This window comes from Aspergillus stella-maris, assembly GCF_047715825.1.
Source record: "Aspergillus stella-maris strain CBS 113639 unplaced genomic scaffold BDV14scaffold_59, whole genome shotgun sequence".
Lineage (NCBI taxonomy): Eukaryota > Fungi > Ascomycota > Eurotiomycetes > Eurotiales > Aspergillaceae > Aspergillus > Aspergillus stella-maris.
In genome coordinates, this window is record NW_027396853.1 from 171,369 (window position 1) to 197,085 (window position 25,717).

At 50.8% G+C, this 25,717-nt stretch overlaps 9 protein-coding genes across 9 annotated transcripts; 5 read left to right on the forward strand and 4 right to left on the reverse strand.

Moving 5' to 3' along the window:
• Positions 1–372: 372 nt before the first annotated feature.
• BDV14DRAFT_115637 (putative transcription factor RfeG) lies at positions 373–1,743 on the reverse strand. The gene is made up of 3 exons (XM_073765770.1): positions 1,494–1,743; positions 1,338–1,382; positions 373–1,272 (listed from the first exon to the last, which is right to left on the reverse strand). Exons 1-3 carry the CDS (start codon positions 1,611–1,613, stop codon positions 622–624), a joined length of 816 nt encoding a protein of 271 aa, XP_073624796.1. The 5' UTR covers positions 1,614–1,743; the 3' UTR covers positions 373–621.
• A 3,702-nt stretch (positions 1,744–5,445) lies between these two features.
• Positions 5,446–7,710, forward strand: BDV14DRAFT_115705 (DNA-directed DNA polymerase eta). Its single transcript, XM_073765772.1, has one exon. The coding sequence runs from the start codon at positions 5,560–5,562 to the stop codon at positions 7,558–7,560; it is 2,001 nt and encodes a 666-aa protein (XP_073624797.1). The 5' UTR covers positions 5,446–5,559; the 3' UTR covers positions 7,561–7,710.
• On the reverse strand, positions 7,710–8,425 carry BDV14DRAFT_115734 (uncharacterized protein). Its single transcript, XM_073765773.1, has one exon. The coding sequence runs from the start codon at positions 8,241–8,243 to the stop codon at positions 7,860–7,862; it is 384 nt and encodes a 127-aa protein (XP_073624798.1). The 5' UTR covers positions 8,244–8,425; the 3' UTR covers positions 7,710–7,859.
• Position 8,426: 1 nt separating this feature from the next.
• On the forward strand, positions 8,427–10,529 carry BDV14DRAFT_115778 (uncharacterized protein). Its single transcript, XM_073765774.1, has 3 exons — positions 8,427–9,590; positions 9,641–9,758; positions 9,805–10,529. Exons 1-3 carry the CDS (start codon positions 8,609–8,611, stop codon positions 10,433–10,435), a joined length of 1,731 nt encoding a protein of 576 aa, XP_073624799.1. The 5' UTR covers positions 8,427–8,608; the 3' UTR covers positions 10,436–10,529.
• A 4,145-nt stretch (positions 10,530–14,674) lies between these two features.
• BDV14DRAFT_179782 (uncharacterized protein) lies at positions 14,675–16,652 on the forward strand. Its single transcript, XM_073769805.1, has 4 exons — positions 14,675–15,464; positions 15,513–15,814; positions 15,874–16,398; positions 16,448–16,652. The coding sequence occupies exons 1-4, from the start codon at positions 15,341–15,343 to the stop codon at positions 16,463–16,465; spliced, it is 969 nt and encodes a 322-aa protein (XP_073624800.1). The 5' UTR covers positions 14,675–15,340; the 3' UTR covers positions 16,466–16,652.
• Positions 16,653–16,737: 85 nt separating this feature from the next.
• BDV14DRAFT_210878 (heme-dependent oxidative N-demethylase family protein) lies at positions 16,738–18,831 on the forward strand (the record flags this gene model as incomplete). The annotated part of the gene is made up of 3 exons (XM_073775986.1): positions 16,738–17,743; positions 17,811–18,276; positions 18,351–18,831. Exons 1-3 carry the CDS (start codon positions 17,230–17,232, stop codon positions 18,829–18,831), a joined length of 1,461 nt encoding a protein of 486 aa, XP_073624801.1. The 5' UTR covers positions 16,738–17,229.
• BDV14DRAFT_179789 (PRP38 family protein) lies at positions 18,828–20,163 on the reverse strand. The gene has a single exon (XM_073769806.1). It carries the CDS (start codon positions 20,104–20,106, stop codon positions 19,285–19,287), a length of 822 nt encoding a protein of 273 aa, XP_073624802.1. The 5' UTR covers positions 20,107–20,163; the 3' UTR covers positions 18,828–19,284.
• A 124-nt stretch (positions 20,164–20,287) lies between these two features.
• BDV14DRAFT_179790 (uncharacterized protein) lies at positions 20,288–21,739 on the forward strand. Its single transcript, XM_073769807.1, has one exon. It carries the CDS (start codon positions 20,549–20,551, stop codon positions 21,623–21,625), a length of 1,077 nt encoding a protein of 358 aa, XP_073624803.1. The 5' UTR covers positions 20,288–20,548; the 3' UTR covers positions 21,626–21,739.
• A 140-nt stretch (positions 21,740–21,879) lies between these two features.
• On the reverse strand, positions 21,880–25,416 carry BDV14DRAFT_203440 (putative DEAD box helicase involved in nonsense mediated decay; the record flags this gene model as incomplete). Its single annotated transcript, XM_073774281.1, has 5 exons — positions 21,880–22,354; positions 22,407–22,500; positions 22,554–24,574; positions 24,623–24,981; positions 25,033–25,416. The coding sequence occupies 5 exons, from the start codon at positions 25,414–25,416 to the stop codon at positions 21,880–21,882; spliced, it is 3,333 nt and encodes a 1,110-aa protein (XP_073624804.1).
• Between the last annotated feature and the right edge of the window lie 301 nt (positions 25,417–25,717).

Here is a 25,717-nt window from a genome sequence, read left to right on the forward strand (position 1 = left end):
ACAACAAAACGCCCTCGAAACATATTAGGAGGTACCAGAGGGTCCTGGCGAAGAAACCGCTGGGATGAAACCGCGAAAGAAAACCAAAATGGAGCGGAGCAAATGCCAGGCACGGCGATAACATAGAAACACATCAGGGACACGGTGGCATCACAATGAACCAGCAAAACAGCCACCTTTCCATAAGCATCAAACATTCAGAGGGTCTTTACATTAGAACGCCAATTGTGGTCTTTCGGGAGGAATCAAAAACAAGGACATATCCAGCGGAGCCAGCCGACGCCTGAGGAAGGACATTCGGCATAAACAATCAACGACGAGATGACGCCCCCAACATCCAGGTAAAATAGAACAAGATCCGGTAGTCTAAGGTTCGTTTCCCCAAGGCTGCAATCGGTTTCCGAAACAATGACTTAAGCACACTTTTTCCGGCATGATATCCTGAAGGCATAAAAGCAAAGGAGATCCGCGGAGGCTCCAGGACATGAGCGGCAGAGGCAAAAAAACTTCATGTCGTAACATTCATTAATCCCGCGCAGCATTTTGCGTCTTGGGAATCACAGGCGTCTAGTTCTGACACCGACGCCTGGTGCTCTCGAGGAGCAATGAAATCATGATTCATCACCGCGTTCGGCGGGGCACCTCTCTTTCTCTTGTTGGCTGTGGCCTATTGCGGTCAGAATATCCAGAGTCCGGAGTGTATCTTGGTTCCATTCCTATCCGGGGATCAGGGGCAGTGGTAGCAGGGTAGGCCATTCCGGTGGTAACAGGAGAATAATCCGACTCGGTATCATAGCCAGGACCAGCATATCTAGGGGCATTGTTTCGTCCATTCTCGAAACCATAGCCAGCGCTGGCGTAAGTATATGAAGGGTGAATCTCAGAGGTCACGGGCGGCTGGCTGTGAGAGCTGTACGGGACATGTTGAGGAGGGTAAGGGTTGTGGCCAGTCCCGAAGCCCGAGTGGTTCGAAGGATATGAGGGTGCACTGGAGTATGGCGGACTTGACGTTGAGGGGTAGCCACCCTGGTGATATTGGTCATACTGCTGCGGTGGTGCAGCGTAGGTTGTGGGGGGAGAAGGACCTTGACCGCCGGACAGTTCAGGGTGCATGGAGCCTCCCATAGAGGTTGCATAGTTTGGGGTGTTGCGGCTGGGTTGAGAGTAGCTGTAGTCCTGGGTGTAGCTGCCTCGTGGGTAACCTTGGTCAGCCCGGCTTCTCACATCCGCCTCCCACCGAGCGGAATCGGCTTTGAGATCAGCAATCATTTCCTGATTGACGATCGCGTTAGCATACCTCCTCTTAAGATTTGGGCAAGGGGGGGAAAGGGCCATACTGATGTGAGGTTTCGGTAAGCCCGAAGAAAAAATCCTCCACGACCCTATCCGAAAAGTCAGTAACAGGAACCGGGATAATTGCACAATATTATCATTCGAGACCAGTTTGTTTGGCTCTCGGACACGGCTGACTTCAGAGGATCAGGGAGACGGACATTGTGGTTTCCAGGTCTTACTAGTGCATCATTTCCAAGGTAACGACAGATATCGGCCTGAATAACCTCTCGGCTAATACCATCTCCAGGGATAAAGTATTCATTTTGACGGCTAGTCATCTTGTCCAGGGAAGAGTATCCGGTGTTTATTTAAACAAATTGGAGAGATCCAGATGGCCAAAGGGAGTCCAGGGAAAACAGTGCCGGAGAGTCCAGGTAAATATGATGAGCGGAAACAATTTCTGGCTGTTCTCCAAGAACAAAGCAAGTATTATTATGAGGCTGAAGGTCCAAGGCTGCAACAGAAGCAAATCTGAAGTTTGATTTGACAAGTGTCCAAGTGGGATTTCAAGGCGCGAGAAGGTGAGTGCCAGCTGGGTTTATGAAAAGAAAGAAATTCCGGTGTAAGAATTCTTGTCCACGGTTGTTATCACGGAATCAGTGATGATCAGATCCAGAAGGATATCCAGAAGGGAACCAGGCCGTTCAAAGGTATAAGATGATGGGTTTGAAGAGTCGTTGTGAGAGCGATGAAGAGACCACGAGGTGGGAGCGACGTGGATGAAGATGACTAGAGAGGAGGGGTTAAGGGAACTCCAGATTGAGGTCAAGTCGGGTGTCGAGTCCAGTAGTGGGAGGTTTTGTACAGATTTAGCTACCTGGGAGCTGGCGAGAGGAGCCAGGGTAGGGGGGAGACTTCTTGGGAGAGAAAGAGGGAAGAGGAAGAGGATGGAAGAGATGGAAGCAGGAAAGACGAGGGACAGCGAGATAAGAGAGGGAGAGAAGCGCCTGAAGAAGAGCGAGGGGGCGAAAAAAGGTGGGATCGCAGAGTTGTGTGGATTTTGCGCGGCACGGACTGATTGGGCTGCCACTTGGGCCCCGTCGTTGGGCTGCTGGCCTGTCTGGTGCCACGACCTCTCCCAGGGCTCCACACCACACCGCAACACCGACACGCCAGCGCCAGATTCTGCATGCACGCTCCGCCAAATAAGGCTTAGGCCGTGTCGATTTGCAGGGCCTGTGTTGCCGTGATGTCTCTTGCCGTCTCCTGTGCCTTGTTATTGGATCAGCCCCAGCCTTGGTGATCAGGCTGAGTCTCATGCAAAAAGTACCTCTATCTGGAGCTACTTCTGAAGAGTATATACAGAGCACTCGGTCTCAAATAACAACAGGGTAGACGCATGTCAATTCAGTCAAGATACACAGTCCGACTGTTGTCCGATGTATATACACCGCAAGGGGTCCTGGCGGACAATAACTTCTCGCAGCGCAAGCAGGAGATTTGCCTTTCCTTGCCTCATTTGGTACCACAGACAGGGCGAGCCACTTCCTTCCTCTGTCCTCAAACGCATTCGTCCAGCCTCCAGTTTGATGTTCATTATTTTTACGGCAAAATTACGGTGTAGACCACGGGTATTCCGTTGTGTACCGGTGAGGCTGCAGCAAAGCGAACATTCGTTATGCTTCTTCACAAAGTTGACAAAGGATGGCGCCGCCAGCAGACAACCGGGATCCCCAGTTATTCGAGATAATTGACAGAGTTCGGATTACGTGGTTTGAATAATATCACAGCCGGCCAAGTCCTCAGAACGATTGCTGACCTCTCCAAGCGAGGTGCAGGGAAAATATTGAACGCCTTCCTGAGCTCACTGGATGATTCTGGCAGGCTTGAAGCAGTTGGATGTCAGCAATTATTGGTATCTGGCCAGTGAGGCGATAGAAGGGAGGTCTTGGGCATTGGGCAGTCGTGCGTGTGGCCACTGGCGGCTCGGGCACTCGAAGGTAAACGTCAGTTGAGCACTTCCTCGGCTACTTTCCCGTGACCTCACATCCTTCCTTTCAGTCCCTTTATTTACATCATCCAATAATCAGGTCCTCGGCTTTTATACATTTTGTTTGCGGTTGCGAACCAAGGCTCCAGCATCCAGCCCGTCCGGGCCGTCCACTTTTCTGGGTCCCAGTTCCAGTCCCAACCTTGCATGTTGAAGGCTTGGTTGTCCAATCGGTTCCCAACAGGTCCTTGACAGGGTGTCAAATGTCATTCAGGACGAGCCGCTGTCCTTAATCTCATATGTTCTGCCGTTACAATTCGCCTCTGCAGTCAGAATCGCCATTGGGCTTTGCGGGTTGCGAATTTGACTCGCTGTTTGCAGCTACATCCAACATAATTTCGGCTGATCCCACTGACAAGTGTTGAAAGCACGGTCCTCCCAATCGATGCAGCCTGACATTATAGCTACCCGTGTGCGGAATCGTGGATGACCTCAGGTTTGCCGCATGTCTATCACAAGATTGATCTGCCTGTCAGCTATAGAGCTTGGGTATCAATGCTAGCGCCATTCGTTTGTTTTACGCAAAGCTGCTCACGAGCCTCGCGCACTGTGTAGGAACCGGCAGAAAAGACTCTCGCGGCTGCCAGACCCATCTTCAACTAAGAATGTTGATACAGGTGGCCCAGTACAGTGGTGCTTCTTGCTTGATTTGATGACTACACCAACCTTGCCTGACGGGTAAAGGGTTCAAAGCGCAGCGCCAGCACCGGGCAGGAACACATGTAACGCGTTACTCCTCGCATATCACTCGCCATGCCTCGGCAAACCGGTATGTCTATTCGGCAGTAGCAATGATACTTGACGGGTTTTTCGAGCTCTCCCGTTTTGAATATGGAAAGGCTTGATGCTGTCTTTCCACTCTGCAGAATAAAAGTCAGTGGCTTGTCGGTGCGCTCAAAAGCATGTGCTCTAAAGGTCGTAGTTGCAATTCTGATCATCATTAACAGACCGTCTTGGAGGACTACAAAGAATGCATGCCCTTCAGGAAGCGCTCTTTTGCAGGAAACGGCAGACAACGTCTGGCACAAAGTAGTGATGCCCAACCGCTGAGTGGTTGACGCAGTTCACCACCGTGAGACATTTCGACGGGTATCAGCAACTGTCCTCCAGCTTGGTGCTTCACCTTCTCCAAGGACACAGTGTTTCGAAGACGTACGACCATTCCCTAGAAAACCTCAAAACGCCGCATTGTCCACATATTGATTAGCAGCTTCTCACTCGGTCTCCGTTGGCTTTGGGTACTGCCATAACCATTCTTCTTTCGTAAATAATGGCCTTTCCCTGCAAGAACTCTGTGATATTAGCGTTCAAATTCTGACATTCAGCATTCGAACCAACTATTCATGGGACGTTCTAGCTCACCATGTACTGTCATTTCTTCTCTGGGTTGAGGGAATAATGATCTCTGAATTCATGGACGAGGATGAGATTATCTGGGAGAGGGGTTCCTAGTGTCCGTCAGAATCACCGGATACTTATCAGTCCGCTATCCCACAAACCTGCAGGAACGGAGTAGATACAAGCAGAATTTCCTCGAAGTATGCTGGTGAGGAGATGCATTTTTGGGGTATTATGTCCCATTGAAGCTCCGTTGGTTGCTGTCAACACCAACACAAGGGTAGAAACGCTTAGTCCTCAATGCCTGAATCACATTTATTTATGTAGATAGACTCACGCTGATATGTGACGGCGTTGAGCGCCTTCGGGCGGACCTTTCCCGCATATGTCAACAAGTCGAACACACCCTTTGGTATCTGAGGACCAGGATGTGCACGCAGGCGAACTAGAGGGCCATTGTTGATGCGGAATATTTCCTTTGGAGTTACAGTGTAGGGCTTGATAAACTTAGACATGATCATGAACTCGGTAAACGTAAAGTCGTTAGGAGAAGATTATGGTGTGTTGTCCAGGCATAGGCAGAATTTTAAGCTTTGTAGACTTATATCACCAGTCAACTCAGGCCTCTTTAGCAAAGAATGAAGGCTCTTGTATGGTCGGAGTTGAGATCTCACTCTGTACGTAGTCCTGCCTTGAGCCTAACCCGATTGGGAATCCCGAGTTTCTGGAATCTGGAACGCTTCGACAAGCAATTTCTCCGCAGGGTCTAACAACGCCGCAGATCTCTACTCAAAGGCCTTCTACCATGAGTTACGATCATTATCTGTCCGCACTCGCCAACATGATTCCCGCTATATGATTAAGGCCGCTATGCTCAATTTATCACCGCCACCAAAATGCCTCCCTCCTTCCCCGATGCCCCCGCGTCGCCCGCGTCGAACAAATCCCTAAAACAATCCCAACCCCAATCCCGCTATACCTACCGCCACTTCCACCTCCTCCGAGCAGCCTCCGTCTCCTCCCAACTGCGCGTAATAGCCCACATCGACCTCGATGCCTTCTACGCACAATGCGAAATGGTGCGGCTCGGCACCCCCTGCGAAACACCGCTCGCCGTGCAACAATGGGACTCACTCATCGCGATCAACTATCCCGCACGAGAGTTTGGGATCACGCGCATGCTGAGTGCGCGGGATGCCAGGGTTAAGTGTCCGGATATTGTCCTTCAGCATGTCGCTACGTTTCGGGAGGGCGAAGGCGGGAAGTGGGCGTACCGAAAAGATGCTTGGAAGAGTATTGGGAGTGATAAGGTTTGTTTGGATCCGTATAGGGCGGAGAGTCGGAAGATTTTGAGGACGATTAAGGGGGAGCTGGGGAGGTGGTATAACACGGTCAGCGAGGATTTGGCAAGCTTTGGGGTCGAGGGACAGGCACAGATGCAAGAGGCGCTTGTTGAGAAGGCGAGTGTTGATGAGGTCTTTATTGATCTTTCGCCGTTGATATTTGGTGTCTTGCTTCAGCGGTACCCGGAGCTACGAGACAAGCCGCATGAGGATGATCGCGTTGCGCCACTGCCTTGTCCGCCGACGACTGCGCTGGAATGGAAGACAGAGGACTGCCTTGTTGATTTGGATGAACATGAAACCGAAGTCGATGACCCGGACTGGGATGATATTTCTATGCTTACCGGTGCCGAGATCGTCCGATCGGTTCGGAAAGCTGTCTGGGATACACTTAGTTACACCTGCTCCGCAGGCATTGCGAAGAACAAAATGATGGCGAAGCTGGGGAGTGCTACGAACAAACCCAACAAGCAGACCATTGTCAGGAACCGCGCCATTCAGAACTTCCTAGGTGGATACAAGTTTACCAAGATTCGGATGCTCGGGGGTAAATTAGGAGATCAAGTTGTTGCAGCGTTTGGAACAGAGCAAGTCAGCGACCTCCTCAAGGTCTCTCTCGAGCAATTTCGAGTCAAACTCAATGATGACACCGCAAGCTGGCTCTACGGGATTATCCGCGGCGAGGACCGAAGCGAGGTCAACCCCAGAACGCAAATCAAATCTATGCTTTCGGCCAAGTCATTTCGGCCGAGTATAAACTCTTTCGACCTGGCAGATAAGTGGCTGCGCATTTTCGCCGCAGACATATTCGGCCGTCTCGTTGAGGAAGGTGTTCTCGAGCACAAGCGTCGTCCTAAAACTGCTGCGCTGCACCACCGACAAGGCGCGCAGGTCAGATCCCGACAGTTGCCCATCCCCGGGTCGGCTACTATTGACGAGCAGCTCCTATTCGATCTTGGGAAGACTCTGCTTCGACAGGTTGCTGCCGAAGGGAGTCTATGGCCCTGTGCTAATATCTCGCTGAGCGTTGGTGGTTTTGAAGACGGGGTGTCGAATCGAGCAATTGATGGATTTCTGGTACGAGGAGACCAGGCGAGAAGTATGACATCCTCGACCAGGGCTCCTGATCCTTCGGCAGAACAACCTCTGGAGAAGCGGAGAAAGATTGAGGAAAGCGGCCTTACCCGGTTCTTCAAAAAACCTGCGGAGAAGGACGAGAAACACTCCCCTGAGCATGAGCAATCAACAACTATGCCTATCAATGATGATAGTGCGCCAATGCCCAAGGATGCTTCGCCAGACGACGAAACAGAACAGACGCCCATGAACGTTTTCAGCTGTTCCCGATGCGGCAAAGGCATCCAGGTTGACAAAGAAGATGAGCACAATGACTGGCATTTTGCAAAAGACCTTGAGATCGAGGAAAGGCAAGCTGCCAGAAATTCACAGGCATCGCAACTACCGAACAGAGCGGCTCCAAGTTCCCGTTCGAAGCCTTCTCGTGGCGGACGAGGCAAAGGAGAGAAAGGTCAAACTCGGCTCACTTTTGGATGAATCTTCCTTGGCCGCTACTAAAGGACTTTTGCTAGCTCTCGAAGCGACCTTCTCTGAGGACCCTAAACCTCAGGATCTTTTCCGGCTGTCACCTCCGGAAGTTGGACCCATTCTACTGCAGGAACCTCATGGGCCGTGGCCGACATTGTCGCCATGCGGCTTAACGCCCGTCTGCAGATGTACCCCTGCCACCATGCAGCGGAGCATTATCCTGATCAGGTGATGCAACCCCTTTCCCGCACATAGAATGAGCAGGAGCCTCAACTGAACACGCACTAGCTCATGGGGCTGCGGCTGGACTAGTTCCAGGTACCTGTGCCTCCGTGCATGGACAAAGCTAACGGCTCGGCGAGTATGGTGCGACTGCAAAGGCTTCGCATCGGCCGGTCATTTCTCAAGCAACAAAGAGATCTAATCTGCCCTGTTGCAAGATGATGTGGTGTAAACAGGATAATGTAGCCAGAGTAGGCGAGGCGACCCGTGGCCCTAGTAAACTGGAAGCCCGGTTCGCCCCAACCCCGACTTCGTCCACCTATTTTCTGCGCTCTATCACCAACCCACATAATTGGTGGCAAACATGCATTGTATGCACATACCCAGCCCCTACACCGAGATACAAAGGGAGAATGGATCTGGAGCCTGCAGGGATGAAGCCAAAGCAGAATTGCCTCAGCAGATGACATCAGCTGGCACCGCCGCGGGGTTGGTTTCAGCAGCAGAACAGCTCACACTTCTTCCTCCACTTCTCAGCTGTCACTGTCCCTTTTTCCCTCTCTCCACTACTGCAATCACTTGATGTTTATTACTTTCTTGCATTCTCTCTTTCGTGGTACGCTCCAGAAGTAAACCAGTGACCACACTTCTTCCACCAATTGTTGTTTATTTACGCGGGGTGTATACCGGCTCCTGATAGCCATCACTGCCCCACAGCCTCATACGTGACGAACTCTCTTTCTCTCCAGAGTCTGTGCTTTGAAGCGACAACTGCCTCATCTCCACATTGTTGCTCTTTCTTCATACCCTGTCGCTCTCTTACCCGACATTTAAGATGCCTCGTCGATCCCGCCCTGTTGTATACGACGATGTCATAGACGACATGGAGCCCGAAGTGTATCCCAGCCGCAGAGGTGAGCCAATCCTAGTTGATCGCGAACCCCGGTATAGCCACAGCCACCGAATGCCACGAAGACCAGTACCCCCGTCACCACCATCACCCCCGATACCACCAGCACCAATCGATCCCCTTCCCGATCGTCGCCATGCCCGAGACCGCGCGAGATCTGAGATCATGCCCGGAAGCTACGAGTATGTGGGCGAGGACGTGAGGGATGAAATGCTGGCTGCTGAACGCCTCGCGCGACTGGACCTCAATGCTTATCGCAATGAGGCGGTTAGCAAGTATGATGATTTGAGAAAGGCCGCTTCTAAAGCGGATTCTCGGCCTAAGCCTCGTGGGAGGCGGCCTGAGAAGATCTCTGATGTTGAGGAGGCATACTTTTCGACTGATGAGTCTAAGAATGGTTTGACGGATAGTGAGTCTGAGGTGGAGGAGGTCATCAGCAAGTCGAAGCGGCCAGTATCATCGAAACACAGTCATGGACCCCGCACAGAGACTCTACCGCGCAGTAAGAGTGTTAGAGATAGTGGACGACAGCCGCGATCAAAGTATGACGATGGCGGCTTTACAAAGAGCAGTCATTCGCTGGAGGAGTATACAGATAGGGTAGGCCCGCGCCATGGAGGTCGACGGCCACACCACCGATCGCATTATCATCTCAGAATTGAAGACGACATTGACGACTCTGGCGACAGCGAAGAGAGTGAGATCGACGTTGTCCCTAAGCGAGGTCGCCGGGGAGCGTCGCGGAGGGAACATGTCAAGCCAAAGTACGCGGCGCGAAGGCGAGGGTCATCCTCGTCGTCGTCTGAGTCCGCTGGATCATCTGAGGAAGAACTTCCAAAGGTGCCTTTACCAGTCCCAGTGCCACCGACCTTCAAGGAGCCGAGGAGGCACAGACCTATAAGTCATGGTATGTATATATTCGATCAAGGCGGTCAACTGCAGTTACTGACCTAGCAGTATCTACATCTCATACAATGCCTCGTCCACCCAGCCCACCTGTCCCTCCCACGCCGCCTAGTCCTCCTCATGCACCGAGCCTGGAGGCTGTTCTCACTGAGCGCGAGGCTCGTCATAGGTACTTCACACCGTTTGCATCTTGATTTCCGGACTAACTCTAGCAGGAAACAAATGAAAAAGGCCGCCAAGGAGGAAGCCGAAATTGAGAGACGGAGTAGAGAGTCACTTGCATTACCCCAAGAGCCCCCTGTTCGTCGCAAGAAAGGGAAACCAATAGCCATAGTCGAGGCACCAGTCGATACACACAAGGAGCTTCTCGTGGAGGATGAGCGACTCGATCCACGAATGGGCTACACGAGACGGGAGCGTGAAGTTATCGAAGAGGACATTCACCGAACCCGCGAGGCTCAACCTACCCGCAGCTCACCTGAGATGGACGACTGGGCCATCGTCCAAGCACCTCCCAAGCCAAAACGCAGTCCTGAGAAGGTACTACCAGTTGTGGACGTTCGCGAAGAGTCAAGCCACTCCCGCCATAGAGACCGTGGACCGCGGTCATCTGGAGACGACCTTTCACGAGAACTAAAAGGCGATAGACAACGAGGAAAAGTTGGATCGCGCTACATTGGCGTCAAGGACCGCCGCGAACGCTGGACTGAAATCACAAAGGACTTGGTCGTGCGGGAAGCGATCGAACGCGCAGGCTATGAGTTTGAAGAGATGGACTCGGTCTATTACATATTCGCTCCTCTTTATCCCGTGAGTTTCTTCCCTCTTTACCTTGTCTCCCCATAGACTAACAATCATACTAGGAGGACGTCGACGCCCTAGTCGATCACTCCGACGAAATCCGCCGCTTACGCCGCCGACGCATCGCAGAAATTCAGCGCGAGCGCGCCTCTATGCCCCCCCCTCAAAGACGATCCCCGATCAAGTCAGCGCCCATGTTCCCCGAGCGGCCTCCATCGCCTCCAATGCCCCCATCACCTCCGTATCCACCCCGTGAAGACCGGAGGGAAGATCGCAGACGACGAGAGCGCGAGAGAGAAAGGGAGCGGGATCTGGTGAGGGAGGAGGACATTGAGGCGAGTCGCTATAGAGCTCGGTCGGGGCGATGGTAGTCGATATCCAATAGGGATATTAGCAGGCATTCTCCATGGTGCCGGTCATCCGGCTACGGTCTGGACCTCTGAGGACTCGGTCGAGGTCGAAGAATGCCTCGTGCGCTTTTTGGAAATTTTCACGTTCACTACGAAGATGGTATCTCTCAAACGGAATATGTACAGCCATGTGACATGTTATATTACGATTATGACCATGATGACGAACGAATCTCCTATTGATAGTCCCATGTCTAGGACCCTCTTCTAAATCTCAGCTTCAACCGGGCGATTCTCGTAGACTAGTGCCATGTCTCATACTAGAAAACTCTTATATGACACCCAGCAAATCGTAAGCTCTACCTATATCTATCCTTTGTTCAATACCGACACTAGAGAGCTCATATGACGTTTCTGCAGTTCGTCCTGACTCTACCTAGTTATATTTCATCTCTAAATACCGACCGTCACTTTATGGAGTGGCCAGTTATATATATATATGGAAACAGACCTCGAGACCCCGAAACTTAATTATAGCCTTATAGACTAACATACCTGCCCTGTACATATACATCGCGAACTATATTTTTCCAACTCTATTGTAAGACACATCTTAACATTCCTCGCCACATCTCGATTCTCACCTTCACCAGACCGTGGCTAAGCTCATGCTTAACGAAAATCCAGACACGGCATGATACCCACAGCGGCCGGACAGAGCCCGCACTGAGGTACGGCACGCAGATATGGTACGAGCCTACGTAGATACCCGAGAGCACGTAAGCCGTCTGGCCCCGGGTGACCGTGAGTGTGAGGCTGTCTGGGCCGGTCCAGGAATTCTCGGGAGATCCGAGGTGGTCTGTGTTTTGACCGAGATGTGGATGTGGATTGTGGAATGAAAGAGTGGAATGTGAGGTGAGGTGAGGCTGGTGAAACGGGATGGTCTTCGCGTATAGAGGACAGCAGAGAATCGAAATTGAAGAGGCTCGGAGTTGGACGATTCGGATTCCGTTCCCCATCTTCTTTTTCATAGAAGGACCACTAGAGTAGGCAAAAGGCTACGCTATTAGATCGCTTGGTAGTAACCTTGGGAGATAAACACAACACCTGACCGTCTAGAATATGCACCTAGCCCAGCGAAGAAGGTGGGATACTGCTTAGAATTTACCTAGTACGATTTTGCCCGTGTTATCTGCCTGCCTAGTAAAGCAGTATGTATGTATACCCCTCCAGTAACATTCCACTCCCCTGCCGCCCGTGACCACTATATAGTTTGTAGTACAGTCCTAAGAATAGAGATACCTAGACCGCAACTCACTACTCACAAAATCTAGAACGAACAACTAAGCAACCAGTTCTCGACTGCAGTCTCCGTCTCACTGCACAAGAATAGCAGTGGGATGACATTCCTTCCAGTCCTTCCCAGTGGATCGGCATTCGTCATCCGTGGAGGCGGGCTAGATTACAGTCCAGTCTAGAATTCTAGATTAATGCCCATCCATTATCTGGAACATGCATGTGGCAGTACAGTGTCTTTGAAGATGCCGGGAAGGAGAAGTGAATGGTGAATATCCTGAATAATAGGGGGAAGGAGATTTGTAAGACGGATCGTAGATGTGGAGGGTTGACTTTGTATCATGGATGCCGACCGAGTCATGCGGAATGCGCGCCGGAATGCCGCGGGTCTACTGACTTAGGTACTCTGTTCTGCGTCAAACACAGTAAAGTCAGACTCAGACGCAATGCCTGAAATGCAGTTCAAAGATGAGAAGGGGGATAACCTCTTTGTATATTCCAGTCTCCAAGGTTGACAACTTGATATATCAACAACCCCAACGGCAGACCGCAGACTAAAACTTGGGCAGTACCAAACAGGAATTAGGTCGGAACTTCCAAGGCAGATGGAGGTCGGTCGGAGATGGAACTCGAGACTAATCGTATGGCCGATAGACTTCCAGTTTGCAAATACAGTAGTGCTGACTTCCTCTGTATGTAATCTGTTATATGGTGGACTTCCAGCCACAGATGGTTGATATCATTGGGAGCTGTGGCTGGTTGACTTCGATCTTAACGCCGGGCAGCGATGATCTTAAGCCCGCGCTTCTAACGTGGCAGGCCACTGGCCAGCAGTTGGCTATTGTTTTCGATGATTATTGATTGAATCTTGGATTTGCTGCCCCTCACGGCACAGTGTCTCCAAGAGTCTGATACACTTGCAATGAGAATCTTGCTTGAAGGCGGGGTTGCGACCGAGCACATGGAGCGCTCTCTGCCAGTGCCCAGGCACTATGGAGTATAGACGGAATATTGTCGGTTGCACAACAACGCGATTGGCGATTCAGTGATCCGGGACATTGACTCGAGTCAAGAAACGAAAAGCCCAGGGTTTAGACACAGAACCCTTCTTTTAGTTGCAGAGAGTAATATCGAATTCGTTACTGGTGACTGGCGGAATCGCGCCCTGCATATCGGGTCCCCGGAACCTGTATCAGTTTCTTCCTAGATCGACCATGAATGCAAATGTAAACAAAACTGCTTTAGAGGCGACGCATCTGAACGCCTCTGCGCCGAGCACCCGCAAGAACCGAGGGTTCGTGTCGCGGCCCCTGAATATCTATACCAACTCCAGGCCGATGACGTTTGGGAAGCAGGGTTCGCGGATCGAACCAGGATGCTGCCCTGTTTGGGTCGCGCTCACTGCATGAAGAAGATCAAAACAGGAAGCGCTGTACGGCGTCAAGGAAGTGTTAATGCGAGGGACAAGGGGGATGCTTTATAGGCGCTGAGCATCCGAGATTGAAATCCTGCTACTTGATAGACTAACAGAGTAGCAGTAGTAGATCCCATCGTGATGAACAACGATCGACTGGGTAGGATGTAGCTGGGATCATAGCTACCTAGTTTATTCCACGGAGAAGCGGGATTGCCGGCGGTTGGAACGATGAAGAGAAACGGATATGGAAGATGAAGATGGTCGTGTTTGTTGTTCCTCGAAGGTTCAACCATGGATGGCTTATGAGTTATTGGCATGGTTTCGATCTCAACCACAGTTCCAGAGCAAGCGCCAAACCGGTTCAGCCACTGAGAGGGAAAGCAGCGGCGCACATCGTCATAACCTTCAGCCACTCACTTTTGTTGCAGGCGTTGCACCTCTCCACTTACCAAGAAATGTCCTGTGCGGTGGCGATACTTGACTCGCAATATTACAGTTGTTGTAATTTAATACAAGATTAAGGTGGGTTTCCCGGTATAGAGCCCGATCACCCAATGGGCAAGCCTCGATCTGCGACGATGGTCTTATCTCAAAACATGGCTTGATTGCGTAGGCTTTTGTTTCCTTCCTTTGGGGGAAGTTTGTGACGCAGCCTGATGGTTATGGCTGTGTTTGTGCCTGAATATGCAAAATTATGGATATTGGATGGCTCTATTTAAGGATCGGGGGTTCCCTGTTCCGACCCCTTCAATTTCCCTGGATATGCAATATTTGTGCCTGGTACCGAACATGTCAGTAAACAAGCCCATTCTTAAGAACGCCACCATAGTATGTTGTTTAGTATAGAATCCGAACAGGAAGGTTATCCTGTGGCTAGCATTCTGCCAGTGTACTCTGTAAGCGATCGCTGGTCGGCGCCTGCTGTATCCGATTACGCGATTTGTTACGTCTGTAAATCATTCCGTCCGAGGTTCTGGTGTTGGTCAATTCACACCCAACAGTTGCCTACAGAGTATGAAGAAGGAAAATGAGGTTTCTAAGATTGAAGTAGCTTATAGGATGAAGGTATACGGGATATTGATGTTTCTATGGCGTAGAATACTATCATGAATTCATAATTATAATGCGGCTTGTCAGATTGCAAATTGCAAATGTTCAATACAACAGTGGGACAGCCAACGGGCCCGCACTCGATGCGTACGGACTAGTACGGGCTTGGTATGCAGAGACGACGACAACTTCTTTCGTTGCTTCTCTCGCTCTCTCTGCTGCTGCTGCCTCTATCTCTGTCTCACTGTCCTCCCCAATTCCTCGTCCTCCAACTCCCCAAGTGTCTCTGGCCCTCTCCTGTACCATATTCCTTCGTTTCCACGCTCTTTTCCATCGAGACCGGCACTGCCTGGCGCTCCTGCTGCTTTCTCAGTTCTCCTGGTCGGGAGGGTCATGTTGGAGGTACTCTCCTGATCCTGGTCGTCTTGGACTTTCGCCTTTTCCATGTCGGAGATTCCCCACGCTTGTTAGTTGGAAGGGTTTTTGATCGGACTCTAGGGGACAAACCTGTGAGTTCTTGAAATAACAACTCTATTTGGTCCTCATATGAATCTGTAGCTAATATGAAGTGAAGGTCCTCAGTGCGGGACACTAGTACTACTACTTAATCACCAAGCCCGAGGGCTTCCACCACTTTTACTTCTCCGATAAACGAATCTCCTTTTTGTTTACTTCTTTTCGACCCGCCCATTCTCGATCTGAAATTTCATCGCCGACCGATTGTTCGTATCGAGATTGGGGTATTTGAAAGACGGGTTTGATTGAGAGGAAGACGAGACTTACACGATCACAACTGGGACATTGCTTGGGAAATAATATCACCACAGGCCGACAGCCATGATCACCCAATACGCCATGCCGTTGCTGGCTTTGCTAGCATGGACAACATTCTTGACGTCCGTCAACAGTTCCAGCTCCGTCACCTATTGCTCGTCAGATAGCACTGGTTCGGGCGCTGCGAGTACGTACCCAAGATATCCTACCGACTGATCACGTCTAACATTTCTAGACTTTTCCATCTACCAATCGAACGGTAACTGCGAGGAACATTGCAGTGGTAGCGCATTCGCTATTTTGATGGACAAGAACTGCTGGTGCTCTGACATCGCACCCAACGAAGACAGCACCGTCGACACTTCGGATTGCAGTGACGGCTGCCCTGGCTTCCCCGACGATTCGTGCGGTAATGCGGACGATGGTTACTACGCCTACATTCAGATTGGCAGTCCTTCAGGAACTGCAAGCGCCTCGTCAACATCGACGTCGACGTCAACGTCAACCTCGTCCAAGACGACGAGCACAGATGATTCGGTTAGTATCCCCTAATATCTTCCTTCTTTCTCTTCCCCCGGATCACTGACTTTGCAAAGACAACAACGACCACCGACTCCGATACCGACTCCGAGACGTCGACAACCACTACCTTTACGAGCATCGAGACGCACGGCAACCAAGTCACGACCGTGACAGTTGAAGGAAGCTCGGAACCAACCTCAGCAGCAGAGTCCAGCAGCGACACTCAGACAGAAGACAGCGACAGCGACAGCGGCGGTATCAGCGGTGGAAGCATTGCAGGAATCGTTATCGGTGTTGTTGGTGGTATTGCACTCGTCGTTGCCGCCATCGTATTCTTCCTCGCGAAACGCCGCCGCGACAATGGGGAGAACTACCAGGGCAACTCCATCGACGGTCGACAGAGCAAGGGCTCTAACATGAGCTACGCCAACCTTGGCGACAATCAAAGTCACACCCTGTCTAGTGGGTCTGGGCCTCAGCGCGTGCCCACTTTTACGGATAACCGCCTCAACACAGGCGCGGTGCTATATCCCAACGGCCACCGGGATAGCGACGTGTCGCTGCACGATAACGAAGACTATTCTCGGCCGGTTCTCAGGGTGAGTTGTCCCCCGTGTCTTAAATGAATGCAAGCACTGACCTCTTTAGCTCACCAACCCCGACTAATCGTCGCCCCTCACGATCTCAATCCTCATCATGCATCGAATTTCCCTATCCTTACTCGATTTTTTGCACGGCGAAACAGCGGTGTTATGATACCCATTTGTCACATAAACTGTTATTGATCTAGGAGGCGAGACTGACAGGCGTCCCGCGGCGTGTATCGATTAGTGTATATCAGCATAATGGAAGCATTTATTGATTTACAGCAACGTCCTTCCCTTAACGATGTAATCGCTAGTACTAAAAGACCCTTACGTACAGCGTTCCAACCCCAACTTGATTATCAGAACATAGACCTTATCTCGTCGGATGATAAGAAATCCCCCGTATTACCGGCCACCCCAGACTCCAATACTAGGGCTCCGGGACATTTTTGCCTGTTTAGGAAGTGTACATGCCCAGCACCCCGATAAGTGATCTCTTCCCCTCTCTCCCCACTCATACCTTTGCCCCTTCTGTTGAGTCTATCCAGCGGATACAGATTACCGATAGTGCAGGTATCTTATGGTTTTTGTCACTTTCCAAGAGGAGGCATTATACTGAGAATCTAGGACGTCAAGGTCAAGGATGGGCTGCTTGATTGATTGAGATGGGAGGGTAGATAAGAAGAGGGGAGGAAGAGAGTTTCTTTTTCTGGATCAGATCAAGTTGCACCTGCATTGCATTGCGCTCTTCTGGAACTTCATCTTGGAGAAGTTATATAGTATTTACTTCGTCGATCGTCTATTGTTCCATTCTATAGGCAGTGCCATTTATTCTTCAACGTAATGGACTTCCTCAATGTTACCGTCCAACCTCCCTGGCTCGCGGCCCTAGCCATCGTTACACTCCTCGGCCTCCTCCTCACCTTCCTCAGCTCTTCATTGACGAAACTCCGTACCCGCCGAACGTCCTCATCCCAGACACCTCCGCGCTCAATCTCGCCCGAAAAGAAAGCACCCACGTCAACAAACCCGGTCGACATCCTCCCTCCTCAACGCCGTCATGCCCTCTCTGCCCTCCTCCCAAACAGATCATACAAAGATGTCTCAGAGGAGGAAGTCCGAGCGAATATCTTCCCCATGACAGCGGACTTCCGCGATTATACTACACAAGACCAGGAAAAGCAATTGTACACACCAACAGGTTTCTCAACGGCCGACCTAGAGGCATTGGGAAACTTCCCTGACTACGCGACGCTCAGCGGCGTCCCCCTTCCTGAGAAGTATGAAGGATTCGATATTGAGAAGGCTCTGCCGAGACCGTATAGGCCGTTTAGATGGGCTTATCATCAGACTATGTGTGCGTTCTCCTTCTCTTCTATCCCCTCCAAATTATTGCAAGCTGACAATCAAATTGATATTGATAGCCCTAACAAAACTCGAAACAAATTGGTGGCTTGAGCTCGAAAATACATACAAAGATCGCATATCGCAGCGCAAAGCCCTCTATACAAAGCACGGCCCTGGAGTCCTCGGCGCCCTACCAGGGTCAGAGCTCGCATGTAAAGAGCTCATGGAAATGGTCATTCAATTCCTTTGCGCGCGGTACCCTACTCACTTCGAATTAAAGTATAACAGGATATTGGTGAATAAGATATTGGGCACTGAGACCGACGTATACTCGAAACCGCCGCTCGAGATACTAATGGACCATGTTCCCGAGGACTTTGGGATTATGCTGCGCGATGATGAGACGGGCAACTATTTCTTACGCGCAGGGGTCATTTGTTCGAGTATGGGGTGGAATGTGAGTAGTAAGGTTGGATTGCAACTCCATCGGATACATGATGATATTCCGGACTATAGGGAGAAGATGCAGTTTAGTATGGATCGGTACGTATTTACATCAGACCTCTGATGCTGTCACCGGAGGATAGGGATATGATATTAACAAGTACGGACCGTAGATTCTTCACCAGAATGCCCGCCGAAAAGCCCATCCAGCGCGGCTCCTGGGGCCTCGAAATAGGCCAACCACTGCACATGCCACCAGGCGACCCCCACGAGAAACTCCGCACCTTCCAAGACCCAAATCTGCAAATAGAAGACGTCCACCTCCGCGTCGACTGGCAGACGCTCCGACGCCTGCCACTATCAGGCGCCGTCATATTCAACTTCAAGGCGCTCTTCACGCCCGTTACGGAATTCAGAGATGAGCCTGGTGTTCCCGCTCTATTGAACAAGATTATGAAAGAGGGTAAGGAGAAACTTATGAAATATAAGGGGACTTGGCATGTGCAGCATGTTGTGTTGCCGAAGCTGGAGGAGTGGGCGAAGGAACAGGAAGATATGGGGTTGGTGGAGAAAGACTGGGAGGTTTCTACGTTGGATGAGAGTCCTTGGTTTAGAGGGTGGGAGGGAAAATGGCATAAGCAGCAGGGATTCTGATGTCCAGTGTTTTGTATTGAACAAGATGCTATATTGTACATAGTTCGTATTGCATTTCGTTGTCTGTTCACTGATGATGTTGGTATGTTTGACGAGTATATATGGGAGAAGTCATCCGCATAACTCAAGGGAGCATACTCTGTAAACTCCGTTCTAATCCGCTGAAGTCAAGGCTCTGACGCACGGCACCTGGCGCGGCAGGACTCTCAGACTGGAGACTGAAGACTACTGTTGAAACCCAGCTATTGTGCGGAATGTAAGGAGGGTTGACCGCAATGTAGCCGCACTGGTCGGAGGTCTTTGCTCTTCGACCGGTCAGGCCCGTCGAAGAGTGGACGTCGGCCTTGCTCGGACGCCGCTACTCGTTCAGGGCTGGACTGATGTTGGCCCGAGGAGGGTAAATCGAAACCGTTGATTGAGCGCGTTTAAGCTCAGATTCATGACAGAGCGATATCAGTCGTCAGAGCGCTCAGAACGGAGAGAACGGGTATAACGCTCCGAACGAGGCGAACGCGAACGAGACCTCGACCGAGACCTCCCCTCACTGACCTCCCCCTCATCCTCATCCTCACTCCTATTCATCTCATCCAACTCATCCTGCAACGGACTCTCCCTAACCTCAAGCATATCCAAATCCTCCAACTGCTGCCGACTCGGCAACTTCCACAGACTCGTACCGCACATACGATCCTTCGTCAAGAGGTCATCCACAAACTGATCCATATGCGTAAGCACAAAGCTATCGCGCACGCGTCTCTTCAACTTCCTGTAATCCAGCAATAGCGGCTCCAGCATTTTGTAGATCTCGACGGGCTCCCACGTAAGTCGGATGTAGAATGCCGCGAGGGCGCGCAGGTACTTGAAGTCCCCGCGGTGCTTGATGACGGAGCGATTTGCTCTTTCTTCTGCGCTGATTTCTCCCTCCCTGTTTTCTTCTTCGTTATCGGGTTCGTTCTCGGGGTCGCTGAAATCAAGGTATTCCATGATGATCTCCTTATCCGGCGCGATTTGGAGTAGTTTGAACGCTAAACAGAGGAACGGCGACGCCTTCTCCGAAACACCGTATGTACCGCCGATAAAAGATAATTCGACAGCGCGATCGCAGAGTGTTGCCGCGTTAAGTCCAAAGCATTGCTCTTTCCAGTAGTATGATTCTGTGATGCGGTCGCGGACGGCCTTCTCGAAGAGCATAGCGGGATTCAGGCCGCGGACTAGCGGGCCCGTGTAGCCCCGGTTGTCGAGGAGGGCATTTGCGTCGGCGCGGTGGGAGGACATGGCGGCGGTTGATTTGGAAGGACCGCTGGTGGAAGGGGATGCGATTGAAAGTTGAGGCGCGCGTTGATCAGGTGGATGGAGCTTGAGACAACGATGTCACGTTACTCGATTTACATGCCAAGACATGCTTATTGATAAGCAGCGCGGCTCTTATCGATAGTCGCGCCGACAACGGGTGTCTCATCAACAAGGCACAGGCGTCTACTTGACTCGATCGTGACGCATCGTTTAACCATCTATTATTCTCCAGTCTACTTTTAAATCACGGATATTATCTTTACTAGAGCTATTACCTTATTAGAGTCTGCGAGTTTGGTTTTCAAGCGTTACGCAGAGGACACCAGACGAGCGAACGGCAGGACCCACGCACGTCCATGGTGGCATACCATACCGGAGCCATTAGCACCTAGCATCTGAGATCTGGCATGCTGAACCAGCAGCCATGGTCCTCCTGACACATTCCACCGTCTCAGTGATCGTATCAACAGGCGTGGTCTCGATCTTCACATTCCTCCTCTTCCTATCAGGCTACGCACTGCAACAACAATCCGTGCAGACGATTCAGCATGCGATCAGACCACCAGATAACAGCCACAAAGTCTACAAGCGGAGTTCAAGTCCAAGTTCAGCTCAAGAGCCGATCTCAGAATTAGATCTAGGCGTCGAAACTTCTGACTTCGACCTCGACGATGCTATACCGAACATCCAGGTTGATCCACCGTCCCAGGCGGAGGGCAACTACGCCTACCTCCAACTCCTCTCAAACCCCGACCCCTCAAACATCTGCTCGGCAATCGCTTTCTTCGCACACCTATCCAAGAACGGAAGCGCCATAAACGACAGACTGTTCATGTACCCCAGTTCCTGGGACACCATGACGCCCTCAAAACCAATCTCGATAGCACTCTCATTACTCCGTGAAGCGAGCCTCAAGTACGATATCTGGTTACTACCTATTGATATGTCAGCTGCCACATTAGCCGGTTATGAAACTACGGATACGAAACTGCTCAGACTGGGGCAGATCCAGTTCATGCAGTATGATGGCGTGCTGTATGTTCAGACACCTGGGCTTTTATTGGATTCGGGCAAGTTGGACGCTATGCTTCTTGATCGGCCTCTTCCACTGCGGCACGATAAGAGTCGCGTTGAGTCGTTTAACAATGAAGCGTGGATATCTATGCCTCTTCGTGCAGATAGGGACTCGGATCTTGCGCCGGTTTACCTGATTACAGTGAACAACATTGAGCACGGGAATGTCGAGGCTAGAGGCCACATTCCGAATTTAGCGCTTGATGGGTTTGGGAGAATTGTTACGGGGCCTTGGGGTGTACAGGAGGGACTGGAAGATCCGGACAAAATGCCGGGGTATGTCTTCTTTGAGAGGGATGGAGAGGGACATGCCAAGTGGGCGAATAACCCCGTTTTTGGGGCCTGGAGGGCGCAGCAGGTTGAGGTTTGTGAAGGGTTGGATCTGGATAATTTTTCGTTTGAGGGTCGGTATGATGATGATCTTTGAGGGCTTGCTGTGAAATTTGGATGGCGTTACAAATGATTTTGGGCTTGGGTTTGGATTTTGGATACCTAGGTTGGATCTTGGACATGGTTATGTATATGTATATGACTTAGTGAGTACATACGAATAAATGATCTGGAATATTTGACCTATAGTATTCTATCTAGTATAGAGGCACTATTGAGATCAAGCTGTGTTGTCTTCGTCTAGAAAGCCCGAAGTCTAATCAAGTAGCAATCCTGCTCATATCTTACAGCCTACCAAAGGTCCAAGAGGTCGCCCACTGGCACCACATTGGGCTTCGGCTGGCTGAAGTTCTCTCCCGATTGTCCGTCCAGTGCTGCAGGACCAGACTGCGTGCGTAGAGCGTCAAGCCCAAAAACATCATCGTCGTCGACCATCACCTCTGACTGCGTTCTTTGCTTCAGTTCGGCCATCTGATCAAGGTACGCATCATGCTCCTTCGCACCTCCCGTTGCGTAATCCTGGTAACCCTTGACAGCTGCGCGGCGCTCGCTATCTTGTTCCTTCTCAGGAGAACCTGCAGCGGTGATGAAGCTATAGCTGTATCTACCCTGGTTGGCTTGCTGTTCGGCGAGAGAAGCGAGGTGGAGGCTTTCAGCACAGTCGCATGAGCAGCTGTGGCTGGCTGAGCATGTTTCCTTACAAATATGCTTGCAGGCCATCTTGCGGTTGCAGATCTCATTGCATTGTACTTGGTCATGGGAGAAGCTAGTTTTCATGGTCAATCCCGCTGGCTCGCTGTAAATGGGGGTTATCTTACCTGTGGCAGCGCATTGAGCACTTATGGCCGCAAATGAGTTTCTCCCCGCATATCAGCTCGCAGCCTCCATCTAATTTCTTCAAGTCGGACGCATCTAGAATACATGTTAGCCGAGCCATGCACTTGGGAGTAGTGCAGGAATGCAACCTTTTACGTAGCTTCTGCGATTGTGTTTCACGCACGTCAAGGGCAATCTGTCTCCGATTCGAGGCTCCGGGTTTATGTTTCCTAGGGCATGGAGGACTCGCGCCCAAAGATCGTTGGCGGCGAGCAATTCCTTATTCCCAAACATGTAGAATCCTCTTCTAGCTCGAGATAGAGCAACGCATACCCGATTTGCCACCGACAAAAATCCCATGCCTTGAGCGCCATTTCTCACAAGGGAAAGAATGACGACGTCGTTCTCTTCGCCTTGGTATGAGTCGACTGTAACCACTTTGACATAGTACCCTTGAAGATAGGAGTGTTTCTTCAAGAGCTTCAGGATCCTCTTCCGTTGCCCGTTGTAGAAAGTGAGTACCGTTATGTTTTTCACAGGCACATTGTTAAGAACGAGGTATACGAAGAACTCCACCACCATATCCGCTTCTTTTTCGTTGTATTTAGACGACATCTCGTCGAAGGTCTCAGACCATTCGTGAGAGAACAAGAAGGAGCGTAAAATCCCCATTCCTGGCACGGCTTCACGTTCTTTTACAGAGACATGGTCCTGCAATTCCCCGTAAATTGGCGTGAGTAACTGGCGTATTTCAGGCGCCATTCTCCGTTGACGCTGCAGGGTGACGTATCTTATCCCGTTTCTGACGAGCCGTTCGAACATCGACACATCCAGGTTAAAGGGCTCACCTTCTAGATCTTGAACCGCACAATGCCCACGAAGTTGCTGATGATCCCCGACAAGGATCAGCTGCTGAAGCGAGTCCAGACACGCTACGGCTATGGGGCCCTCGATTGCCTCTGCCGCTTCTTCAATCAACACAATCCTCGGCTTCAAGCTCGAGACGAGTGCTCGGTACTTGCTGAGTCCGGTTGTCGTCATACCAATTACCTTTGCGTTTTGAAGGATGAGATGGTCTCTTTCCCACCCACCAATCTGGATGTTTCTGCAATTTTCTGCGTAGTGAACGAGGAATTCTCGGAAGTCTCGCAGAACCTTCAGTTTCAATTGCCTGCGAAGTTCGTTGTATACTGATCCGCGGTGTTTGACCGGAATTTTCCACATGTCCTCGCCATTTAGGTGGTTGTCTCGACCTGGTCCACGGCTTTGGAGACCACCCTTTCCAATGAAGCCTTCACGAAGATTGACATATGTGCCTTTGAGGGCTTCCCATTCATCATCGTCATTGAGACCCTGTTCTGCTTCCAGTTCCTTGAGTTGCTCGTACTCCAAATCCACTTCATCTCCAATGAAGCCAAAGTTTTCCGCGGTGTACCTGACTTCAAATTCCAGCACTTGATCTCCAAGCCAGGCTCCCATAGGGTCAAATTCATCGTCCTTATCACCGGCATTAACCCAGCGCTTGGCTCCTTGCTCGAGAGTCTCGCACTGCTTCGCGGTCAAGAGGCCGTGCTGTTTGAAGACCTTTGATGCTAGAGGTGCATGGGAAACTGCCTCGCTGAATGGCTGCAATAGCTCCGAAATGCTTTTGAACAAACTTTTACTTCGTTTGCGGGAGTTCCCGAGAGAACTACCAGCAAGATTCGGCGTCGGCTCGTCACGTCGGACAGCAAACAATGTGCGTTTTTTGATCTCCAGATCACTGCTTCGGGCACCAAGGCGGACGTACTGTTTCTCAAATTGGGATATATGAGTCAGAAGCTGATCGAGAGCATGGTTGGTTTGGGAAGCAACGATGATGGGCGGGTCGTCCGATTTCATGTTGGAGAGCATGATTTTCAGGGCGAGGACAGAGACGTATGTCTTACCAGTCCCGGGAGGTCCTTGAATTATCGCAAGCTTTCTCGTGAGCATTTGCTCTAAGGCTGCCCACTGAGTTGCATCCAGGTCTCCGTGTGGAGATTTAGGCCAGTCATTTAGAACATCGATCTTTCCCGTACCTTCTAAGTCGTGGAAGGCAGAGTATATCTCCATGACAGGGTTGCTCTTCACATAATCAGGTGGTGTAGTTTCTTGTTCCAGAGAACAGATTTGATGAGACAGCGAAAACCTGAAAATTGTGAGTCTCTAAAGTTCGGAGTCAAGGTTTGTTACTCACTCTTCTTGGTTCAACTTCTGAAGAGCTGTCATGGTGTGCCTCAAAGCCTCATAGTATCCCTGCTTGGCCTCCACCATGACCCATTCAAGCTGGGGATCAAAGTTGGCGTCTGCTGGATTTGCGAAGAAGACATCAACCTCCGGGGGACACAGCTTCACTCCATCTAGGGGTCTGGCAGCGATGACTGCAACCACACATTTTGATTTGAAAGCATCATCCGCAGGCGACAATGCAACGACCGAGCCGGTGACCAGTCGCTTCGAGTATTCCCAAGCAATGTTCCTCCCTGCCCTGTTTGTGGAAAATCGAAGCCGAAATGCTAGTCCTCGGCGAGCAAACGTCATTCCTATGATGTAGACCTATGCATGTAAGTTTGTATTGGAGTTGGAGATAGAACCGGGGCAAATTACCTTCTCGTAGATAGCAACGGTACCATTATCATTCATCTCGGGATCAGACTGGAAGATTGCAACAGCGTCCCGCAGAGGGGCAACTGCATCTTCTCGTAAGAGCTCGTAATGAGCCTTCAGGTAGGCATCTTTGGAACTCCATGATCCTTCGAGCTTGTTTGGCTCGAGGTCCACGAACTCTCCGTCAGCTCCGAAAATCTCCTCAGAGGTCGGGACCTCTGGCTTCAAGATCCACGATTTACAGGCATCATCCGGATCCTGAAAGCGAGGCGGGGAGAAGTAGTTGGCAACGTCTTTGGTGACAAAGGAGACAATGCGTGCAGCCAGAGCTGTGTTCCTGAGATTTTCAGCTAGCTGAGTGTTGATCTCGTCGTCTCCATCCATGGCTGCATGAGCGGAAAAGACAAGTAAGGAATCATAAGAAATGGTACTCTTGGGGAAATAGAAAGAAAGAGAGAATGGGAAGAAATAATAGAAGAGGTTGGAAAAAAGAAAGATAGAGGAAGCAAACGAGAGAGGTGAAGCAAACGAGCGATGAGCAGGGAAGGCACCTTCACCTCTGAGCTCCCCATCACAGTTCCCAAGCATGCTCTTCCACTCGTCTGTGAATCCTGCTCACTGCCATATTTACTCGGTCAGTGCCACTTCCTTCGGTCAAATACACCTGACTCTGTTCAATCACTTC

Bases quoted from the DNA above. Each gene is read 5' to 3' on its own strand.
- BDV14DRAFT_115734 (XM_073765773.1), bottom strand. From the start codon at position 8,243: ATGTCATCTGCTGAGGCAATTCTGCTTTGGCTTCATCCCTGCAGGCTC.
- BDV14DRAFT_115705 (XM_073765772.1), top strand. From the start codon at position 5,560: ATGCCTCCCTCCTTCCCCGATGCCCCCGCGTCGCCCGCGTCGAACAAA.
- BDV14DRAFT_179789 (XM_073769806.1), bottom strand. From the start codon at position 20,106: ATGTCCTCCCACCGCGCCGACGCAAATGCCCTCCTCGACAACCGGGGC.
- BDV14DRAFT_115778 (XM_073765774.1), top strand. From the start codon at position 8,609: ATGCCTCGTCGATCCCGCCCTGTTGTATACGACGATGTCATAGACGAC. The intron at 9,591-9,640 runs GTATGTATATAT...CTGACCTAGCAG, and splicing joins GCACAGACCTATAAGTCATG to TATCTACATCTCATACAATG. The intron at 9,759-9,804 runs GTACTTCACACC...TAACTCTAGCAG, and splicing joins GAGCGCGAGGCTCGTCATAG to GAAACAAATGAAAAAGGCCG.
- BDV14DRAFT_115637 (XM_073765770.1), bottom strand. From the start codon at position 1,613: ATGACTAGCCGTCAAAATGAATACTTTATCCCTGGAGATGGTATTAGC. The intron at 1,383-1,493 runs GTCCGTCTCCCT...CTTTTCGGATAG, and splicing joins TAAGACCTGGAAACCACAAT to GGTCGTGGAGGATTTTTTCT. The intron at 1,273-1,337 runs GTATGGCCCTTT...ATCGTCAATCAG, and splicing joins CTTACCGAAACCTCACATCA to GAAATGATTGCTGATCTCAA.
- BDV14DRAFT_179790 (XM_073769807.1), top strand. From the start codon at position 20,549: ATGGTCCTCCTGACACATTCCACCGTCTCAGTGATCGTATCAACAGGC.
- BDV14DRAFT_179782 (XM_073769805.1), top strand. From the start codon at position 15,341: ATGATCACCCAATACGCCATGCCGTTGCTGGCTTTGCTAGCATGGACA. The intron at 15,465-15,512 runs GTACGTACCCAA...TAACATTTCTAG, and splicing joins CACTGGTTCGGGCGCTGCGA to ACTTTTCCATCTACCAATCG. The intron at 15,815-15,873 runs GTTAGTATCCCC...GACTTTGCAAAG, and splicing joins CGACGAGCACAGATGATTCG to ACAACAACGACCACCGACTC.